General features: G+C 40.9%; 2 protein-coding genes across 2 annotated transcripts in view; both read right to left on the bottom strand.

The window, feature by feature from the left end:
* SLC25A17 (solute carrier family 25 member 17) overlaps positions 1 to 4,816 on the bottom strand; it is a 47,343-nt gene extending 42,527 nt beyond the window's left edge. Inside the window, exon 1 of the mRNA XM_003126004.4 lies at positions 4,621 to 4,816. Within this exon, the coding sequence (XP_003126052.1) occupies positions 4,621 to 4,674 (54 nt within the window). The 5' untranslated portion in view covers positions 4,675 to 4,816. The remainder of the gene's footprint in view (positions 1 to 4,620) is intronic.
* ST13 (ST13, Hsp70 interacting protein) overlaps positions 9,688 to 21,977 on the bottom strand; it is a 34,693-nt gene continuing 22,403 nt past the window's right edge. Inside the window, exons 8-12 of the mRNA XM_003481531.4 lie at positions 20,160 to 20,262; positions 18,681 to 18,797; positions 16,579 to 16,627; positions 12,789 to 12,922; positions 9,688 to 11,947 (exon numbers count right to left, since the gene is read on the bottom strand). Coding sequence (XP_003481579.1) covers positions 11,819 to 11,947; positions 12,789 to 12,922; positions 16,579 to 16,627; positions 18,681 to 18,797; positions 20,160 to 20,262 — 532 coding nt within the window. The 3' untranslated portion in view covers positions 9,688 to 11,818. The remainder of the gene's footprint in view (positions 11,948 to 12,788; positions 12,923 to 16,578; positions 16,628 to 18,680; positions 18,798 to 20,159; positions 20,263 to 21,977) is intronic.

Here is a 21,977-nt window from a genome sequence, read left to right as displayed (position 1 = left end):
CCCCTGCCGCCTCTCACAGTGCCACCCGCCGCCCCCTTGGAGGGCTCCCTCTCTGGTCACCCTGAAGGGCTTCCCGCATGCTCCCCCACTTCCCTACCCCTGCTGATGGCCTGGTGGGTAACCGGCCCGAAGAGAAGTCGTGCTCGTGCTCCTCTCTGCTCACCCATTTGATGAAATGTAATTATTTTATAATAAATTATGCAATTAAAATTTTTTTAATGTTTAAATAAACAGGAGGGAAAAATGAAGTCACCCCTGAAAGTTACCTATTAATTATTATCATTACAATTCCAAAGCCTGTATCAGCATCTAAACCCCTAGTCAATTCCAACTAATCTCACCGTCCAAATTTGAGACTAGTAAAATCTCTTTTAACTACAAATGTACATTTGTAATTAAATAAAATCTACCTTTCAAAGCTCATTTGAGAACCAAAAATATAAAATGGTAAATCTAATTAAGCTAAAAAATTTGAGAATTTACATACAACAGTCACCAACTGGAGATAGAGCATTCTCCTGAAACAGCACAATTCTGGTTTTCAAATACTTGAGATTATTTGTAATTATACCAAAGTGTTATGAATCAATTCTAATGGAAAAAATAACAATCTTAAAAAAATTATATCACAGTGTGCCATAAAACACTCGAAATCACTTATTTATTTTAAGTTTTAAAGTGTGTCTGTGTTGTGTATGCGTTATATACACGCGTAACACCACCCTTGAGGTGAGGAAGTGTAGAACTTGGAAGTGAGTAAACAAACATGAAACGTGTCGACTCAAAAAGGGTCTAAATCAACATCTTAAAACAATGATCCAACAATCTTTTGGGGAGAAACAGGAACTAACTACCCCAGGCAGCTTTGGCATTTATGCCAAAGACACAGAGCTGGCGAGGGAAACTGCCAGGATTCCCACCCAGGCTGCCTGGCTCAAGTCAGTCAGCCACCAGGCACTCAAGTGCTCCTTGGTCATCTCAAACCTTTGGTTGAACATCCAAGGCAGGAATATTTAACTAAACATGAGTTATTATCACAGTACTGTACCAGCAAAGGCAATGCCATTTTTCTCATCAAATGTAGTGACATTTTTGTGGAATTTTTTTCCTTTGGTGGCGACCAGAAGAAAGCAGGGTCCATGTTGTGTGGGTTAACCTTAACAGAGAAATTTCTGAAAAAAGTTTGAGAACCTCTCTTCAGCATCATAGTTCAAAAGATTAACAAAACACAGTGTAATTTCTCATTCAGACATGCACCAGGAACAGTACTGCCCCGAAGGAAGAGGAAAAAAACTATTCTTAAAAAAATATATGTTAGGTAATCTAACACAGTTTAGGAGAGAAAGAAAAGCCATTGCAAATTCAGGGTGCTTTCTTTTTTTTGCCTTTTTAGGGCCGCACCCATGGCATATGGAGGTTTCCAAGCTAGGGGTCAAATCGAAGCTACAGCTGCTGGCCTACGCCACAGTGACAGGAACGTAGGATCTGAGCCACATCTCTGACCTACACCATAGCTCACGGTAACACCGGATCCTTAACCCAATGAGCGAGGCCAGGGATCAAACCCACAACCTCATGATCACTAGTCCGATTATTATCCACTATGCTGCAATGGGAACTCCAGGGTGCATTAATTTCAAGCAGAATTTTTAAGAAGAGAAAACAGGCCTCAAGGAGAGAAGAAAATAGAAATGTCTTTGCATCTTTAACAGATATATCACCTCTACTCACAGTCACTCTTTACTGCAGGGCTCAGAAAACTAGAGCCCAAGGGTCAAGTCCAGTCCACTGCTCTTTTTGTAAATAGGCGGAACACAGCTCTGTCCACTCTCTTACTTATTAATGGTTCCTTCCAAAATATCATGGCAGTTTTGAGTAGCTTCACTAGAGACTATACACCTAAAATATTTACCATCTCCTTAACATGGAGTTGCAACTGTGTTGCAGTGGGTTAAGAATCCAGCTGTAGCAGCTCAGGTAGGGTTCTGATCCCTGGCCTGCCCCAATGGGTTAAAGGATCCAGCGCTGCCGCAGCTGCGGCTCATATCCAATCCCTGGCTGGAGAACTTCCCCATGATGACGGTGCAGCCATAATCAATCAATCAATCAACCAATCATTTATTCTTTTTTGGCTATCCCTTGGCGGCATATGGAGTTTCTGGGCCAGGGATCAAATTAGAGCCAGAGTTGTGACCTGCACCACAGCTGCAGCTATGCAGGATCCTTAACCCACTGCACTAGGCTGGGGATGGAACCTGCTTCCCTTCCACTGCAGAGATACTGTTGATCCTACTGCGCCACAGCAGGAACCCCTGTCATAAAACTGAAGGAAAAAAAAAAAAAAAACTAAAGAAAAGGTTTGACAACCCTTATTTTGTTTCTTTCATAGAACTTAACACATCCAAAATTATTTGTTTTTTCCCCCCTTTTTTGGCTGCACCCACAGCAAATGGCACTGAATCTGGCAATGTTGGATCCTTAACACACTGGGCCAGGGATCAAACCAGCAATAGCACAGTGGGAACTTCTATTTATGTTTTGATTTACTCCATTATTGTCTGACTCCTCACTGGAATGCAAACCTCAGAAGAAAAAGACTTTGTTCTCTACTATAGTCTAGCACTGAGCAAAGGGCATGGCATACAAAAAGCACTCAATAAAGATGTCGAATGAATGGCATTTATTGAGAGAAAGAAAGGAGAACTAACATTTCTCCTCTTCCCATTCTCCTTTTGATGTACTCCAACTATTCAGCCCACCAATCCACCAAAACAGGTCTTCACAACTAACCTCTGGATTTATCAACATGTTTACCAACCTGACAAATGCAAGGATTAATTTTCAGCCCTCATTTGATTCATCAGCAGCATCAGACCCAGCTGATCTATACCCTTCTTCACGTGATTTTCAGAATACCATACTCTCTCAGTCTTCCTCCTACCCTACTGGCCCCTCCTTAGTTCCCTTTGTGGGTGCTATCTTATTTCCCCAGCCTCCTAATGTTGGTGTGCTCCAAGGCTAGTCTTTGAGACTTTTCTCTCAGTCCACACTCACTTCTTTGGTGAGCTCATCTTGTCTCATGACTGCTCACAGGCATTTTGAACTCAACTAGTCAAAAAGCAAACTCCTCATCCTCCCCCTGCCCCAAACTGCTCCTCCTTTAGTCTTCACCATCTCAGTAAATGGGAATATCGTCCGTCCAGCTGCTGAAGCCAAAACTCTAACTTTCATTCTGTTACACCCCAAATCCAACCTACTATCAAACCCTGGTGGTTCAATCTCAGCAACCTATTACAGGTTTAACGATCATTTCTCACCACCTCCACTGCTACCATCCTGGTTCCCTGACAGCGTCTCTGTTTTCACCCTTGCTCCCTGACAGTCTACTTTCAACAGAGCAGCCAGAATGATGTAAACCAGCAAGCTGCTGCATGCTCAAAAACGCAACAGTTGGCTAGCTGTCTGTATTTCACACTCAGAGTGAAAAGTCTCACACCACTTGGTCCCCTGAAACCCACTTGCATCTTTGTTGTCTCCATTCCAGACACAGAGGTCTCCACGCCCATCCTAGAGCAGGTCAAGCAAGCCTCCACTGCAGAGCAAGACTTTACACTGGCTGGAAAGCTCTTCTAGTCTAATTGAATGAACCAAGACTTCCAAATCAGACACTTCCATGAACTACTGTGTCACCTAAATCACGTTAACAACTCTGTGAAGTAGGTGTCAATACCCCCCCTTTACAGATTCGGAAAGTGACATTTAAAGACCACCTATCCAACACATGATGGAGTTGCGGTTCAATTCCCATTATTATGCACAGAATCCTGAGCTCACAGTGCAGTTTGGGGGGACTAGGAGAGGACTCAGTAATGTTCTTCTGAAGTCCCAATGAGTCCAGGTGCACGTCGACAGCTAGAGAGGGATGTAAGGAAAGGCAGTCAGAGAAACAGGATAAGAACCAGGAGGGGAAATTACCCAAACCCAGAGTGTAAAGTTCCTAGGAAAAGGGAGTGGTGTCAAATGGAAGCGAGACATACAGAAGCCCAAGAACCAAGCATATTCCTCAGAGTAAACCACACCTGGGTAGAGGGGAACTTTGATCTTGATTTAATTAAAACAAAACAAAACAAAAAGAGGTATTTTTCTTCTGCCAAGAACAAGAGGTACCCCGACTAGGTTCTACCACTTGCCTGCAGCAAGATGTGTAATTAAGCATGTGATTAAGCAACACAGCTTTACACCAAGGCTCGCCTCTGGCCCAGTGAGACAAAGTCTGTGTGTGGAGTGGGGGAGGGAGAGGGGGAATGACTGCCCTTTATATTTCCGAAGTCAAAGAAAACTGCAATTACTTTCTCCCCGAGGGTGTGTGGGACCACCGCTGCCTACATCCCAGATATTCTCTAACTGGCCAGAGCGGTAGCCAGAGGCGGAGGGTAAGTGTCGGCCTTCACCCCAAATGCTTCTAGCAACACTTCACCTAAGCCCCATTCCTCTTCGCCCCAGTCAGGCCAAGAGACTCCACACGAACTCCTTCTCATCCCCATCCCCCAGTCACATCCCGGTCCGGCCCCAGAGAAGCCCCACACCCGCAATGGCCCGGACGTGAAGACCCCGCCTCACCACGGCTCCTGCCACGGCGTGGACCAGGTTTTCGTAGGACAGCACGGAAGCCATAGGTGCGGTTCCCGCAGACCTGGTCACAGTTCTCCAGCAGGAGCCACAGCCAGTCGAGAGAGGAAAGAAGCACTGGAGCCCCGAGAGGTAGCGTCAGAAACTCCACCCTCTCAAGCCCGCCTCCTCCAAAACAACTCCTTCCGGGTCACAGGGCGCCCAGTCTCCCGGCCAGAGGCTGGAGGGAAGGGAAGGCGGGCCTGAGGACGCCCCTTGGTTCTGATTGGCCCCCGAGGCTTGCGCCGGGCGGGGCAGTGCGTGCTGGCCCCACCACCCCTGTGGTTCCCTGGAGTTCCCAGGGCTTGGCCAGTCGTGCTTCACGTCAACTCCAACACAGGGGGCGACAGAAAACCTACGCAGCCTCCTTTTTCTCCACTTCTGTCCGTAAGACAAGCTGGAGACAAGAAAGATGGGGGATTCATTTTCCTGTTTTCTTCTCACTAGTGTTTTTAGTCACATTTTGGTCAAGCGGAAGTAAGTATTGCTTGGGCAGGTCTACCTCCTGGTAGGAAGAGAACTTGAGCTTCAGGGAATCAGATAATCATAAAGAGATGGGAACAAACTAGTTAGCAGCTAGGAAGATCATTTAACCTTTTGGTTTCCTTTGTGAAATGATAATTAAAATCGACTCTACCTGCTGTGAGGATTACAAATTATGTAGATATACTTTATAAAATGCAGAAGAAAAAACTTCTTTTGTGTTGAAAAGTGAAAAACCAAACTACACAGAACTAGAAAACCACACGCTACCACCCCTCACCGACATCATAGCATAATACACCATGCTTTAGAACTTCAACCTTACTTCTTCACTTGGGCACCATAGTTCAGCGTCTCTGCCAGCTTCAGGACCGGTTAGTTTACTTTTATAATCCTTGCTGATAATCCTCGAGTACTTACTACAGCCAGCCTCAATGTTTTCTGCCCTTTACATTTACTCCCAGCAGAGGGCCCTAAAGATGTTCACCTGCTTGTGTTTTCACAAAATTTGCAGAAAATATTTTAACCACCACTGGTTAGGATCCCTTTCCCTTTAAACTCCCTTTCATTTAGGGTGGTGACCACAGCTAAGTCAAAGACGAGCTGGGGACACGTATTTAGAAGTGCTTATTTGTATGTACTAATTTAAGTTGCCGCTAGATGTCCTGTTGTAGGAATCATTTCTACCACCCTCTAGAGTCATGACAGGAAGGCGCAGTGAAAGTCAAATGAAGATAGGATTCTGGCACTAGAACATAGAAGCTTGTCTGCTGAAAATTTGAGAACTCAGTTCTCATGAACTCCTAATTAAATTGAAAGCTCTCTCAAGAACAAACCGGATTATGTAGCATGCAGATTTATAAATATACTGTCTTTATGATGGTAATTGAACACGATTAATATTTTTTCTTTACTATCGCACCTGTGGTATGTGGACATTCCCAGGCCAGGGGTCTAATAGGAGCTGCAGCTGTGGCCTAGGCCACAGTCACCTCAACACTGGAGCCGAGCCACTTCTGCTACCTACTCCACAGCTTGTGGCAACAATGGATCCTTAACCCACAGAGGGAGGCTAGGGAGCCAACCCAGATCCTCTCGGAGGCTATGTTGGGTTTCTAACACTGAAAAACACTGAGCTGAGCCACAGTGGGAACTCCCACAGTGTAATTTCTCATAATTCTATTTGTAGGGTATGACCTAGAGCAGACAGCATGTTCATCTGTGTGAAATCTTTTGCATCCCAGCTATCAAAAAATATCTCAATCAAGACAGAATTACCTTTCTACTCTACAAGTCATATAAACAGTGCAAGCACTTATGTACATACATTATCTATTAAACAGAACTACCTCTACAGAGCTATTTTATTTTTTTTTTTTTTAATTTTCCCACTGTACAGCAAGGGGGTCAGGTTATCCTTACATGTATACATTACAATTATATTTTTCCCCCACCCTTTCTTCTGTTGCAACATGAGTATCTAGACAAAGTTCTCAATGCTATTCAGCAGGATCTCCTTGTAAATCTATTCTAAGTTGTGTCTGATAAGCCCAAGCTCCCGATCCCTCCCACTCCCTCCCCCTCCCATCAGGCAGCCACAAGTCTCTTCTCCAAGTCTATATGATTTTCTTTTCTAAGGAGATGTTCATTTGTGCTGGATATTAGATTCCAGTTATAAGTGAAATCATATGGTATTTGTCTTTGTCTTTCTGGCTCACTTCACTCAGTATGAGATTCTCTGGTTCCATCCATGTTGCTGCAAATGGCATTATGTCATTCTTTTTTATGGCTGAGTAGTATTCCATTGTGTACATATACCACATCTTCCGAATCCAATCATCTGTCGATGGACATTTGGGTTGTTTCCATGTCCTGGCTATTGTGAATAGTGCTGCAATGAACATGCGGGTGCATGTGTCTCTTTTAAGTAGAGTTTTGTCCGGATAGATGCCCAAGAGTGGGATTGCGGGGTCATATGGAAGTTCTATGTATAGATTTCTAAGGTATCTCCAAACTGTTCTCCATAGTGGCTGTACCAGTTTACATTCCCACCAACAGTGCAGGAGGGTTCCCTTTTCTCCACAGCCCCTCCAGCACTTGTTATTTGTGGATTTATTAATGATGGCCATTCGGACTGGTGTGAGGTGATATCTCATGGTAGTTTTGATTTGCATTTCTTACAGAGCTATTTTCAATTTCTAAAAATCGTAACTTTTTTGCTTGCTCTTAAAATTCACTTTCACATCTCAGTATTCCTATTTACTATTTTTTTCTCAGAGACCTTCCTGAATCACATCAGCATGAAGTTCCACACTGCAAAAACAGTACTTATAAATTTTTTTTTTTAATTTTATGGCTGCACCTGGGGCACATGGAAATTCCCAAGCCAAGGACTGAATCTGACGCGGCAGCAACGCCGAATCCTTTACCCCACTGCACCTGGGCTAGGGATTGAACCTGCACTTCCTCAGCTATCCAAGCCACTGCATTCGGATTCTTAAGCCATTGTGCCACTGCAGGAACTTCAAAAAATTTACTGTCATTTTGTTCACATCTACACTGTCACTACAAAATAAAAGTAACTTAGCCAGAACCTTACATTTCATGTACATAGTTTCTACACTGGCATATTTATGGTCAAGTTACACTACAACCTGCAAGTATCCCAGTGATCTGAGTGAGCCACTAAAACATCCTGATTATATACCATGTACTAAGATTTTCATAGCACTTCTGTGTGTGTTCATACTAGTTCTATTTACAACCCCCCTCACTCTGGTTCTGCTTAATACTTAACAATCGTTTCAAAATGTTTGCTGAACTAGTGCAAACGGTGGTGCCTTTTGCTGCCACCAACACCACAGTAATGCCAGATCCTTAAACCACTGAGGCCAGGGATTGAACCCTCATCCTCATGGATGCTAGTTGGATTTGTACTGCTGAGCCACAGTAGGAACTGCTAAATTTGAGCTTTTATAAGTTTAATAGCTTCATTAATTTTACATCTACTTTAGGGAATCTCACCCTACCCCCCCAACTATATGCATTCCATTTAAAGTTACACTTTATTCGCTGTAAATAGTGATACACACTGAATTTTAAAAATTACTACACCATAATTTTTATTTTTTTGTCTCTTGGCCATTTCTAGGGCTGCTTCTGTGGCATATGGAAGTTCCCAGGCTAGGGGTTGAATCAGAGCTGTGGCCACTGGCCTACACCAGAGCCACAGCAACACTGGATCCAAGCTGCATGTGCAACCTACACCACAGCTCACAGCAACGCCAGATCCTTAACGCACTGAGCAAGGCCAGGGATGGAACCTGCAACCTCATGGTTCCTAGTCAGATTCGTTAACCACTGAGCCTTAACGGGAACTCCTACACCATAATTTTTGTTATTTTATTTTTTGCTTTTTAGGGCCGCATCTGCAGCATGTGGAAGCTCCCAGGCTAGGGGTCGAATCAGAGCTACAGCTGCCGGCCTATGCCACATCCACGGCAATGCTGGATCCCTGACCCACTCAGCAAGACCACGGATCAAACCTGTGTCCTCATGGATACCAGTCGGATTCTTTTCCACTGTGCCACAATGGGGACTCCTACACCCTGATTTTTAAAACTAGCCCTCTTACTGGGCCCATCACAAGTGGACAGCCCCTATGAGAAGCTCCCATGTTTGTGAATATCAGCACTCAATAGCGTGGCACTCATTTAACTAATGCCCTTCAAATATACATTGTTTACAATTTCTTGAATAGACGAGTAATTCTCCAAGAAGCAACCTTGTACACATAGGGGGAAACACAGAATATAGGAGAAAAGACATCTTAAGGGAAGAGCCTGCTAATAAGTTCCGTAAATTGTGCTACCATGGGCAATTTACTTACATAGGTGCTTCAGCTTCCTCATCCAAATAAAATTGGGTCATCACCAGAAGTGCTTGGCACAGATTAAATACTACTCACTTGATACATTTGCCTACTTGGGTGCATTAATTTTGGCTATTATTAGCAAATCTCTGAAATGTTTCTCCCTCTTCCCATTGGGCCAGTATTTCCTAGTTTTGGCAGACTGCTGGTTGTTACTTAAGATCTTTCCTGCATTTCTCCACAGTAATAATTATTTTTTGTTGGGCACGTGAAAACACAGCTATGGACTCTTACTTCGTAGCTTTACTTGCAGCTAAATAAAGGACAAAATAAAGCTGACCAATGGGATAGAAGGATAAAATGTTAATTCCATGTGTTAGCATCAGGATCTCAGCATACACTTACCCCGTGTCCCACTTTTTTTCAGGCTAGAAGATGTTCTCTGCTTGCTCAGAGCAGAAATGGAAGCCCCCTAGGAGTTCAGCAGAGCTACTATCTGAAGTAAAATTGTTTTACTTAAGTGAATGTATTTTTAGAGGTCCTTGTTAACAACACTTTATAATCTAAAAATCTACTGTCAATAAATACTTCAGGGCAAGTGACAAGAGTAATACAAGAAATAGAACATGTGCTGGAATAAAAAGTGGTGGTGGGAAGAGCCAATACGCAATTTGAAACCATACTTTATTTTTAACATGGCTAGAAATATCCAATAACTATATATCTTTAAGCAGGGAAAAAACCCTCCTTTTCCTTCTTATAGCATCATCAGCACAAGAAAAGAACATTTCTGGCTTAGAAATATGGAGTTTCTGTGAAAATGAAGTATGTCTGTGTAACTTAAAGAGTCTAAAAGCACAGGACACATTTTCAGAAGACCATTTTACTTTTACCTACTTACGGGAGTATGTGCAATGACAGAATGCACTTACGTAATAAGTAGTTAATCAAATAAACCAAATAAAGAACCCAGAAGCAGCTGGTCATGAGTTATTCACAGCACATATTGGAAATTTTGAGAAAGGGGAACTCAAATTAACTAAGAGAACACCAGCAAGCTCAAACAGGTTTATATGCTGAGTATTTTTAAAGGACTTAAAAAGCATGCTCAGCCAGCATACAGCTTTTTCTTATATAACAGATGCATTTCTATTTGCTTGTGTACAGCAAAGGGTAAGAATCTGAATTAACTTAGGATTTCAGAAATGTATTCCATGGATTTTACTTTAATGCTCCTACCATTGATTCTTCAAATAAGCAAAGTTCAGAGTTTCATCCTTTGAAATGGCTTTTAAACACTAGCAATTTAAATTGAAAGATAGTAAGTAGAAACCTAGCAATTCCTCATACACTCCCTGAACTTCAGTCTCATTTAATAAAAACTGGATGTACAACAGAAAATTTATCAGTTTTCTCCATCCTTAGAGGAGAGGAAAGGAAAAAAGAGAGGTGGGTATATAGGTGCAGTGTTTAAGAGCTGAATGGAACAATGACTCTTTCATAATGCTGACAATTCCACAAGGAACAACCACCATTAATCTTATCAGTTTTTTAGGTCATGCTGGATTAAGAATTTAGGTTTCCCTCTTTGTGTATCAACCTTCGTATTCTCCAAATTATAAAGATTAGTACAAAATAAATTCTAGCCACAAAAGATAATTCCCAAGTAGGAGGCCAAACAGCAAAGGGAATCCTTTCTTTCAACATTTGGTACGTTAAAATTTCACTGAAGTGGAAATCTAACATTTAAAATATGAAATCTCTTGGCCAAGAAAGAAACTACAGCTATTATGGGTATTACTCTACATAGTCATTATATGTACCACATATTAAACCCAGCATTAAATGTGCTTGCATGATTACACTGTGAATGATGACAGCAGTAATGACGCTAGTGAAAAAGGACCATCTTTAGCCCAAGAAGAGGAAAAAAATGTGAAAACAAGTAGAAAGTACACTTTAAAGAGTCTGGGCATTTTCTGATCTGAATAGCACATTTTAAACATAGAAACATAAAGAGAAAAATATTCCCTTATTTCCCATATGTGGAAATAAAATGAAACATTTATTTTAGATATCAGACAAGAACAGAGCTATGTAACCCAATTCTACTGCAGCATTATAAAAATCATCCCTTCACCACAGTGTAAGATTTAAACGCATCTGCACAAGGGTACGTATTATAGAAACTGTAGTAAGATTGCTGCTGCCCTGCCAAGTACTTCCAGTCCCTACCCAGGTCCTACTGCAATACCAGTGGTCCCAATACTTTTACGGAAGCAAATCATTAAAAAATAACAGTAACAAAGCAATTAAAAAGACAAATCAAAATGCCTCAGTAGCCAAATATCCAACTTAAATTTTATCTATTTAAATGCTGTATTTGCTCCTCATTAATAAATCTTTATTTCACTCAAATGTGAACAATAAATCTTCCATACTGAAGTATTTTCCTTGCCTAATTAATTCAAAGGAAAAAACTAAAATGATTAGTAAAGAAAAAAGTAGGGATTAACACAACCTTTTAATTTGTCTTAAATATTTTTAAGGTTTAAAAAGTGTTTAAAGTTTTTAATTTCTAGTAGGAAAACATTATCTGAATGAATGACTACCTAATGGCAAACCACTGTAAAATGTTTCAGCTGCACTTGGGGCAAAGGGGTAGGGATTATCTTCAAAGCACCCCAGCTTTCTTCATGAGAAGGTCAGAGGTACACTGGTTTGTATTATTGCGACATCCGTTAGGTGATCCAAGTTGCTTTTCCTTAAGCAAGGGCTTTATTTATCAGAAGGGCATTACGCTTGACCTCCAAATTTGGCTGACAATTTACTGATGAGATTCATAACCTTTGGGTTGCTCTGATATTTCGACATATTTGCTGGGTTCTGCGCCACATCCTGGAAGGCCACCATAACTTCTGGATCCTGCAAATAAAGGGTACAGATTTTTTTTATTATTTAAAAAAATGTCCTATGGGTCAATAATTTTATTATTTTAAGTGCTATCTCTTTATTTAGACCTATAATTTTGTCATGGCCAAGTTAACTCAGATTTGGGCAAGTCAATGAAGCACAAATATTTTGGGGACCATGCCACGGTACGCAGAAGTTCCCAGGCCAGTAATCAAACCCGAACCACAGCAGTGACAATGCTAGATCACTAACCCACTGAGCTACCAAGCAACTCCTAAAGTATAAATATTAATGTGCAATTCCAAGTCAAACAATTATGTCACCTGACAATGAAAAAGACATAAAATTTTGATACAAAGAAAAGAACTGGATGTAATTGTTAACTAATGCAGAGCATTCCCCATAAATCCCATTTTTTTCCTATCATTTTGGGCCGAACCCACGGTATATGGAGGTTCCCACGCCAGGAGTTGAATCAGAGCTATAGCTGCCAGCCTACACCACAGCTACAGTAATGCCAGATCCAAGTTGTGTCTGTGACCTACACCATAGCTCTCGGCAACACCAGATCCTTAACCCACTGAGCAAGGCCAGGGATCGAACCTGTAAACTCACAGATAGTAGTCAGGTTCATTACCCCTGAGCCACAATGGGAACTCCCCCACAATAAACCATTTTTTAAAAACTGAAGCTACTTATTCTGAAAACAGAAAATGAATGTTACACCTCCATAATTGGCTACTGGGTAATTCAGATCAACAAAATATGGTTAACAGGGTAACCTGTCTTCACATGGAACTATGAAAGAGTGCTTTAGTGACATAAACGCCAACTCTGTTCTTCCAAGTCTTACCTGCATGGCTGCAAGAACCTCGGGATCACTAAGAATTTCATTGAGCCCAGGCATTCCTGCCATTCCAGGCATGCTCCCTCCCATTCCAGGCATTCCTCCAGGAAAATTACCAGGCATTCCCCCAGGAAAACCACCTGCAAGAATTAATGAAAGATCAGTATAGACACCAACCGTATTTCCAAGTACCCTGAGAGTGTACTGTAACGTCCTTCACGAATGCATCATGCGCAAAGAGCAAGGGTGCTACCAAACACAAAGTACCCTAAACATAACTGGAGGTTAACAAGACAATTTTTAACATCAGATTTTCTCCTAAAATATAAGGCTGTAAATACCTTTTCCTAGAAACAAAACTTTAAAAAGAAAACTAATCCTACTTTAAAGAGAAACCTAACAGTCTCTTGGAATTAAGAAATTAATTACTTTCTCATTCTTTGATATTACTTACCTGTTTCAATAATGGAAATTCAAGAGAGGTTGTTTTTTTCCCAAAACTATTTTCCCCTGGAGCAGTTATTCCTTCAAGAACTACCTGAAATGCTTGTTATAAAAAGCTGTGGAGGAGTTCCTATTGTGGAACTACCTTTTTTTTTTGGGAACCCAGAAACAAATCTGACTAGTATCCATGAAGACGCAGGTTTGATCCCTGGCCTTGCTCACTGAGTTAAGAATCCAGTGCTGCTGTGATCTGCGGTAAAGGTCGCAGACTTGACTCAGAGCTGGCTTGGTTGTAGCTGTGGTGTAGGTCGGCAGCTACAGCTCTGACTGGACCCCTAGCCTGGGAAGCTCCATAAGCCACAGGAGCGGCCCTAAAAAGACATTAAAAAAAAAAAAAAAAAAAAAAGAGCAGCTGTGTTTTGATCTCCACCCCGTCTAAAATCAAAATTTCTAAAAATGAAACTGAAAATCTGTTATTTTTTTTTAAATATGAAGTACTATTTTTATTCACTAGTTTGTTTTGGTTTTTGGGGGCCGTGCCTGCAACATTTTTAAGTTCCTGGGCCAGGGATCAAACCCATGCCACAGCAACAACCAGAGCCACTACAGTGACAAGGCCATATCCTTAACCAGCTGTGCTACAAAAGAACTCCAGAAATCTGTACTTTTAACAAACAGTCCTGGTGCTGTGCTGCCTCTTTATACTGAAAAGAATGCTCTAGCAAAAAGGATTTAATTCTCCTGGCATATTTTTAGATTACAAACCCAAACTTTTCTACTCAGTTTTCCACTATAATAAATCTTCATGTCTATTAGAGATATCCTAAAATCACACTTAACCATTAATACAGGGACATACTGAAGAGAAATACAAGTCACAATGTATTCTATAGATAAAGGGTCATTTTAATTAAGACGATAAATATGTATAACGAAATGATTTCCATCTGCCTCAATAATTCAAACATACCCATAAATAATTAACCATCACAGATAAAGAGATCTAATGGGGTCTGAAAACAACTTCTGGCTTCTTTTCCTGCTGACTTTTTTTTTTGGTCTTGGCCGCACCCTTGGTACATGACGTTCCCAGGCTAGGGGTCAAATCAGAGCTGCAGCTGCCAGCCCACACACCAGAGCACATAGCAATGACGGATCCTTAACCCACTGAGTGAGGCCAAGGACCAAACCCGTGTCCTCATGGATACTAGTCGGTTTTGTTACCGCTGAGCCATGACGGGAGCTCTTGCCACTGACTTTCAAAAACAAGTTTCTACCTGAAAAAAAATTACTGGCCCAAGGCAACAATAGTTAGCCTGTCTGCTTGTCCAATCTACATGATAAAATCCATTTAACAAAAAACTATCTCTAGTATTAGTCCAAATTAGTGGTCATTTTCTAAAACACAGGTACCTGACATAAAATTGATTTGTAAGTTGAACAAAAGAGCAGCTCTGAGCTAAAATTTATTTTCTCACATTCTCTCCCAAGTCATCGTCAATGTATGCAAAGTGTGTTCTTTCTTCTGTTGTTGTTGCTTTTGGCACATGACCTTCCAGAGTACAGAGTACCTTTTCTAACCTCTAACCATGTAAGTGCTGAGCAGTGGCCGAGACATATTAAATGGTGTGAAGCTGCCTCTATAATCTATAAACCTTTAAAAGAAAGCTAGTTACTTTGGGGCCGCTGATTCCCTATTCAAATTACTAACTTAAAAAAAATCTCTTCTGGGAGTTCCCATCATGGCTCAGCAGAAACAAATTGAATCACAGATTCGATCCCTGGCCTTGCTCAGTGGGTTAAAGATCTGTCGTTCCCATGACCTATGGTGTAGGTTGCAGACGTGGCTTGGATCTGGCATTGCTGTGGCTATGGCGTAGGCCACTGGCCACAGCTCCAATTCAATCTGTAGCCTGGGAACCTCCATATGCTGTGGGTATGGCCCTAAAAAGACAAAAAAAAAGGTCTCTTCTGGTCTTTGTGTAAATTTCATAATGTCTCATTTAGGAAGTACCCAAAATACATTCTCTGAGTGCTTTTTTAAAAGTTCTTCTGCGGAGTTCCCATCGTGGCGCAGTGGTTAACGAATCCGACTAGGAACTATGAGGTTGCGGGTTGGATCCCTGGCCTTGCTCTGTGGGTTAAGAATCCAGCGTTGCCATGAGCTGTGGTGTATGATGCAGACGCGGCTTGGATCCCACGTTCCTGTGGCCCTGGCGTAGCCCAGTGGCTACAGCTCTGATTTAACCCCTAACCTGGGAACCTCCATATGCCACAGGAGCAGCCCAAGAAATGGCAAAAAGACAAAAAAAAAAGTTTTTCTGCCTGTATCACATAGGCCTCTGCAATCATTCAAGGTTTTGCCTCACTAGTAATTTCTAATCACTTGACATTTGCAAGAAAGGGAAGAATGTATATTATTTTTACACTGAACTCAAAACATGTTTTGTGCTTAATGACTCCATGCTTTTCCAGCTATCCTCATGAATACCAATGTGTAACAGAACAAAATTCTATTACGGCAATTTAAGAATACTTTAATAAATTAATACTTCCGTCATAATAAATTCTTATGGCCTTTTAATAAAATATAAAGATCAGGCCTCAATAAAAGTCACCTATCTTTAAAAAATATACTGCTCGGAGTTCCCATCATGGCTCAGCGGAAATCAATCTGACTAGTATTCATGAGGACGCAGGTTCAATCCCTGGCCTCACTCAGTGGTTAAGGATCTGGCATTGCCATAAGCTGTGGTGTAGGTCACAGATGAGGCTCAGATCTGGCATTGATGTGGCTGTGGTGTAGGCCAATAGCTTCAGCTTCGATTCAACCCCTAGCCTGGGAACCTCCACATGCCGCAGGAGCGGCCATAGAGAAAGACCAAAAAGGAGTTCCCGTCGTGGCCCAGTGGTTAACAAATCTGACTAGAAGCCATGAGGTTGTGGGTTGGATCCCTGGCCTTGCTCAGTGGGTTAAGGATCCAGTGTTGCCATGAACTGTGGTGTAGGTCAGACATGGCTTGGATCCCGCGTTGCTGTGGCTCTGGCGTAGGCCGGCAGCTGTAGCTCTGACTGGACCCCTAGCCTGGGAACCTCCATATGCCGTGGGTGCGGCCATAGAAAAGACCAACCCCCCTACCCCCACCAAAAAAGTATAATGCTCAAAATACGAGGGAAGTCATATACTGTATTTCCACTAACAAAATTTTTAAAGAGAACCAAACTTCTAGAGGCTGACATACAGTATTTGAGAGACTAATAGTACTAAATACAATATACGTACCTGAGCCCCCAAATCAGAGTATTCTGCAATTACTTAATATTAAGAGTTTTAATTTTTCTTTTAAAATACCTGGAAAAGAGCCATACTGAGCTCCTGATTGCCGTCTGGCTTCTTCCTCCTTTAATAATAAAAAAAAAAAAAAAAAAAAAAAATTTAATGAGAGGGGGAAGTCTGCTGTCCACTTCTATGCTAAGCAAAACAATGAAAAAAATATAAAATAAGCTAGTTAAAGGACTAAAAGGAATGAAAAGTTTCAAATGGCAATACTAAACTAAAGGAGACACCCCATCCTCCAAGAAAACAATTTTCATTTGGATTCTCAATGAGCACATTTTACTTTTGGTACTGATTTCAAGTCGTATTTTACTTCAACTTGGGGGAGGGAAAAAACCTGGAAAGCAATTCACAGCACTGACATCTGCTCATGATTATGAAAATTAAATTCTTACTGTTTTAAAGCTCCAAAATAAAAGCACATGTTGGCATTACTAAGGCTGCCACGGCTTTTGTTCCCCAGGTTCACCATTTCCACACTCTCCTCTACAAAACTCAACAACAAATACAACTGGAGACTTACAAGTTTGTTTTTGCTGTTTTCTTAAAAACAAAGGGAAAACAATTTCCCTCATGAGCAGTTATGAAGGAATATATAAATGTAAAAATTACTCTTGGGTATTATGAACGACAATCCTAAAAAAATCAAGCATACTGAATTAAAAATATTAAACAAAACAGGTTGTAACATTATGTAACTATAACATAGTTTTATATCCTTCAACGATGCTGGAAATAAGCATATGAAAATTGATTCTGTTGATGTAAGAAGCTAATATAGAAAAAAGCTATAAGAAACCTCAATAATAGCAGCAACAATATTGCAGAGAAATTATGGACTTTTTTCTTCTCAATTTTATATAGCATAATTTGTAATGGAAACTAAAGAAAAACTAGAGCGAACATTACTTATTAAATTTTTTAAAAATTTGAGTGTTGATTTACAATGTTGTTAGGTTCAGGTGGATAGCAAAGTGATTCAGTGAAATACATAGTTACATATAACACATATATTTATGTATATAACATATATATAACTATATAAGCTTTTTTCAAATTCTTGTCCAATATAGATTACAAGATATTGAGTATATACAGTAAGACTTTGTTATTATTTTATGTATAGTAGTATGAATCTGCTAATCCCAAATTCCTACTTTATGCCTCCTTCCCCTTTGAAAACCACAAGTTTTTATATCTTTAAGTCTATTCCTGTTTTGAAGGTAAATTCATTGGTATAATGTTTTTAGATTCCACATATTCGCAACATCATATGATTATTTGTCTTTTTCTGATTTACTTCACTTATTTGGTCTCTCCATGTTGCTACAACGACTAAAATCAATTTTATTTCATTTTTTTTTCAGGCCAGGGACTGAATTCGAGCCGCACCTGTGACCTAGGCAGCAGTTGCAGCAATGCTGGTTCCTTTAACCTACTGTGATGAGCTGGGGTCTAACTCTCGGCTCTGTGGCTACTTGAGCCATGCTGTCAGATTCTAAACCCAATTGTGCCATAGGAGGAACTCTAACTAAAGTCAATTATAAATAGCTATGAATCTCCTATTAAAACAGAAAGAATCATAAAACTTAAAGATATCAGGGCATGTATCCTAAAAAAGACAAATACGCCAAGTTTTATCGATTTGTATTTTTAAAGCCACTCCCAAGGCATATGGAAGTCCCCAGGCTAGGGGCTGAATTAGAGTCACGTCTTCGACTCACACCACAGCTCATGGCAATGCTGGATCCTTAATCTGCTGAGCAAGGCCAGGGACTAAACCCGTGTCCTAATATATACTAGTTGGGTTTGTTACTGCTGAGCCACAATGGCAACTCCCCAAATTTAAAATTAATTACCTAACCAGGAAAAAGCCTTGATTTTAGGAGAACACAAATAAGAATATAAATTGGTGAAATATAAACTCACTTAAGAATTTGAAGACTAAAAATATCCCCACAAATTAGAGATAATGAGGGGAAGGAAAACTCCAGAGCAGAATCATTATCCTACAGAGTACTGCAGCCAGCACTAAGTAAGAGAGGTAGGAATTAAGAGAGATGTTAAAAAAAATTCTACGACATTTGCCTTCCACAGTTTAATCATACAAGTCTTACCCTCTGGGCTCTCTCATGTTCTTCCCGAGCCTTCTTAACCCTTTCTATTCTTTCTTTTATCTCTCGCTCTTCACGTTTTCGCTCATACTTGCGCCGATGTTCAGCAATTTTTTGGGCCTAGAAAAAGAAGCGCCATATGTCTTTTCTGAAAGTTGAATAATACCGACACAAATCAACATGGTTTTTTTTTTTTTTTTTTTTGGCCAAGTTCCTGGGCCAGGCAGGGATCAAACCCACACCGTAACACCAACCCAGGCTGCAGCAGTGACAATGCTGGATCCTTAACCTACTTTGTCACCAGAGAACTCCCAAATCAATGGTTTTGTTAAAGAATTACTTTCCTTTGTAAAGAGTTTTAATTTAACACATAGTTCTTCTGAATAATGACTTAGATTTATCATTTAGAAAAAGATCTAACTCAGGCTTTAACAAGTCCACTGTGAAAGAGAGGAAAGAGGCTTGGATTTGAAGTCAAAGATAAGTGTTGTAAGTCTCAACACATTGACTACTGCAAGGACAGGTATGAAATCGCATGACAACTCCTGCCTGCTATCTGCCACTGGAAGGCAGAGATTGGGAACACACATACCAGTCAGTTACTTCCCTAACACAGAGCAGTTAGGTTTTTCTCCTCAGTAAAGGAAGGGAGCAGGGAGGAGAAGTATGATAGTCTTTTTTGGTCTTTTTAGGGCCGCACCTGCGGCATATGGAGGTTCCCAGGCTAGGGGTCGAAAATGTTGGGAGCCATAGCTGCCAGCCTATGCCATAGCCAGAGTCATGCTGGATCTGAACTAAGTCTGTGACCTACACCATAGCTCAGGGCAATGCCAGATCCTTAACCTACTGAGCGAGGGCAGGGATCGAACCTGCATCCTCATGGATGCTAGTCAGATTCATTTCTGAGCCATGACGGGAACTCCAAAGTATGATAGCCTTAACTGCTATAAGATGATGGGAAAATATATGCACCAGGCACCAGTACACAGTCCATGCCAAATATCTGGAGTACATTATTCATTCACAGAATAAAATAAATATGAGATTCACATTCGTTACTTTACACCTTATTCATGATTATTTTTAAAGAACCTAGCTCTAGAATATCTCACATAACTTTGTTGAGTTAGCTCCGTAATTTCAAAATCTCTGAAAATCTTGATAATGCAACTTCCCACAAAGCTGAAAGATTTACCATGTAAATGCACCAAAATTATTTTAATAATTTTAGACAGAAATAAAGACAGACTAGACTCAGTCTTGGATCACATTTTATAGCTTGCTATAATACTGCATGACAAATGAAAACATGAGAACTCAATGAGATTTCCTGAATTCAATAGAAATTTAAGTGATTACAGATTGTAACTTCCAAATGTTTATTTCTTTGCATCTGTTTTGCAGTTAATTTACTGCCAGAGAGTAAGTATAAGTACTACAGCCATGGACCATCAGTTAATGACCTCCCTTTCCCTAACATACCCTTGGTTGAACTTCTTTCAGCATTGCACTAGCATCTTCATCATAATCCAGCTTACAGGCAAGGGCAAGATCATGGGCTGCTTCTTCCCAATGGCCCAAAAGTCTGAAATAGATTTAAAGTAATTTTATGATCCTTTTGTACATATTTATGTAGCATGGTGCTTTTCTTCCTTACTATAAAAAAGGACTGTTTTTTGGTCTTTTTTGTCTTTTTAGGGCTGTACCTGAGGCATATGGAGGTTCCCAGGCTAGAGGATGAATTCCAGCTGTAGCTGCCGGCGTACGCCATAGCCACAGCAACATGGATCTGAGCCGCACCTGCGACCTACACCACAGATCACGGCAATGCCGGATCTTTAACCCACTGAGCAGGGCCAAGGAGTAAACCCACTTTCGGTTCGTTAACCACTGAGCCATGACAGAAACTCCTAAAAAAGGACTGTTACAGAAGAGATTTAAATACTAAAGAGATTTAAATACATTAAATACTAAATTATAAATTTTACTGAACAAATTCAATTACTATGTTCTACTCTATAAAAATTTAAGAGCTTAAATTTTCTGTAATAGCAACTGAAAATGTTTAAAAAATTTTTTAAAAATGGTTTTAAATTCAGAATATAATAGAATTTAAAAAGATATGAGAGTTCCCTTGTGGCACAACAGGTTAAGGATCTGATGGTATCACTGCAGTGGCTTGGGTCGCAGCTATGGCTCAGGCTCAATCCCTGACCCAGGAACTTTGGCATGTTTAAAGAGTTAAAACTGGAGTTCTGTCGTGGCTCAACGGTTAATGAATCCGAATAGGAACCTTGAGGTTGCAGGTTCGGTCCCTGGCCTTGCTCAGTAGGTTAAGAATCCGGCGTTGCAGTGAGCTGTGGTGTAGGTCGCAGACACGGCTCAGATCGTGCGTTGCTGTGGCTCTGGCATAGGCTGGTGGCTACAGCTCCGATTTGACCCCTAGCCTGTGAGCGGCCCTAGAAAAGGCAAAAAGACAAAAAGAGTTAAAACTGAGTTAGTAAGTATACCCAGAGAAGTCTCTCATTTGCACTGCTGTCCTATACTCCCATTTTTACCTTTCTCTTCTGATCCACCCTGCCTCTCCTGTTTAAATGTGTTGTTTTGTATCTCATATAGAAGGTAGCATGCTAAATACACATCACATTAACCTTGTTTTTGAATTGAAAGTTGTCGGTTTACATAATGGGGGGGGGGGGAATCAAACCCTCAACCTCATGGTTCCTAGTCAGATTCGTTTCCACTGCACCACGACGGGAACTCCGCAAGTAAGTTTTTTTAATGTTTGTTTTTTTTGCCTTTTCGAGGGCCGCTCCCACAGCATACAGAGGTTCCCAGACTAGGGGTCGAGTTGGAGCTGTAGCCACCAGCCTACTCCTAGAGCCACAGCGATGCGGGATCCGAGCCGTGTCTGTGACCTACACCACAGCTCACGGCAACACCGGATCCTCAACCCACTGAGCAAGGCCAGGGATCGAACCCAAAACCTCACGGTTCCTAGTCGGATTCGTTAACCACTGTGCCACGACGGGAACTCCTCCTCAAGTTAAGTTTTAAACTAGGATTCTGTGTATCTTAAGTATATTCTGAAGATAAAAACTGCAAGAGCACTTTAAGCTTTACTTGGAGAACATGATTTAAAAGGTATGATTCTAAAACAATTTTACGTATATTGTAGGGTAACACAAGTAAATATATTAGAAGCAAAGACTTCTGATACCAGGATAATATGTCAAAAATACAAAATAAAAAGGAAAACATTTAAAGCTGAATTTTAATTGAAAATACCAGCTCAAAATT

The sequence above is a fragment of the Sus scrofa genome, chromosome 5 (genome assembly GCF_000003025.6).
Source record: "Sus scrofa isolate TJ Tabasco breed Duroc chromosome 5, Sscrofa11.1, whole genome shotgun sequence".
Classification (NCBI taxonomy): Eukaryota; Metazoa; Chordata; class Mammalia; order Artiodactyla; family Suidae; genus Sus; species Sus scrofa.
Note: the sequence above shows the minus strand (reverse complement) of the source record. Positions and strands in the feature narration are given on the sequence as shown.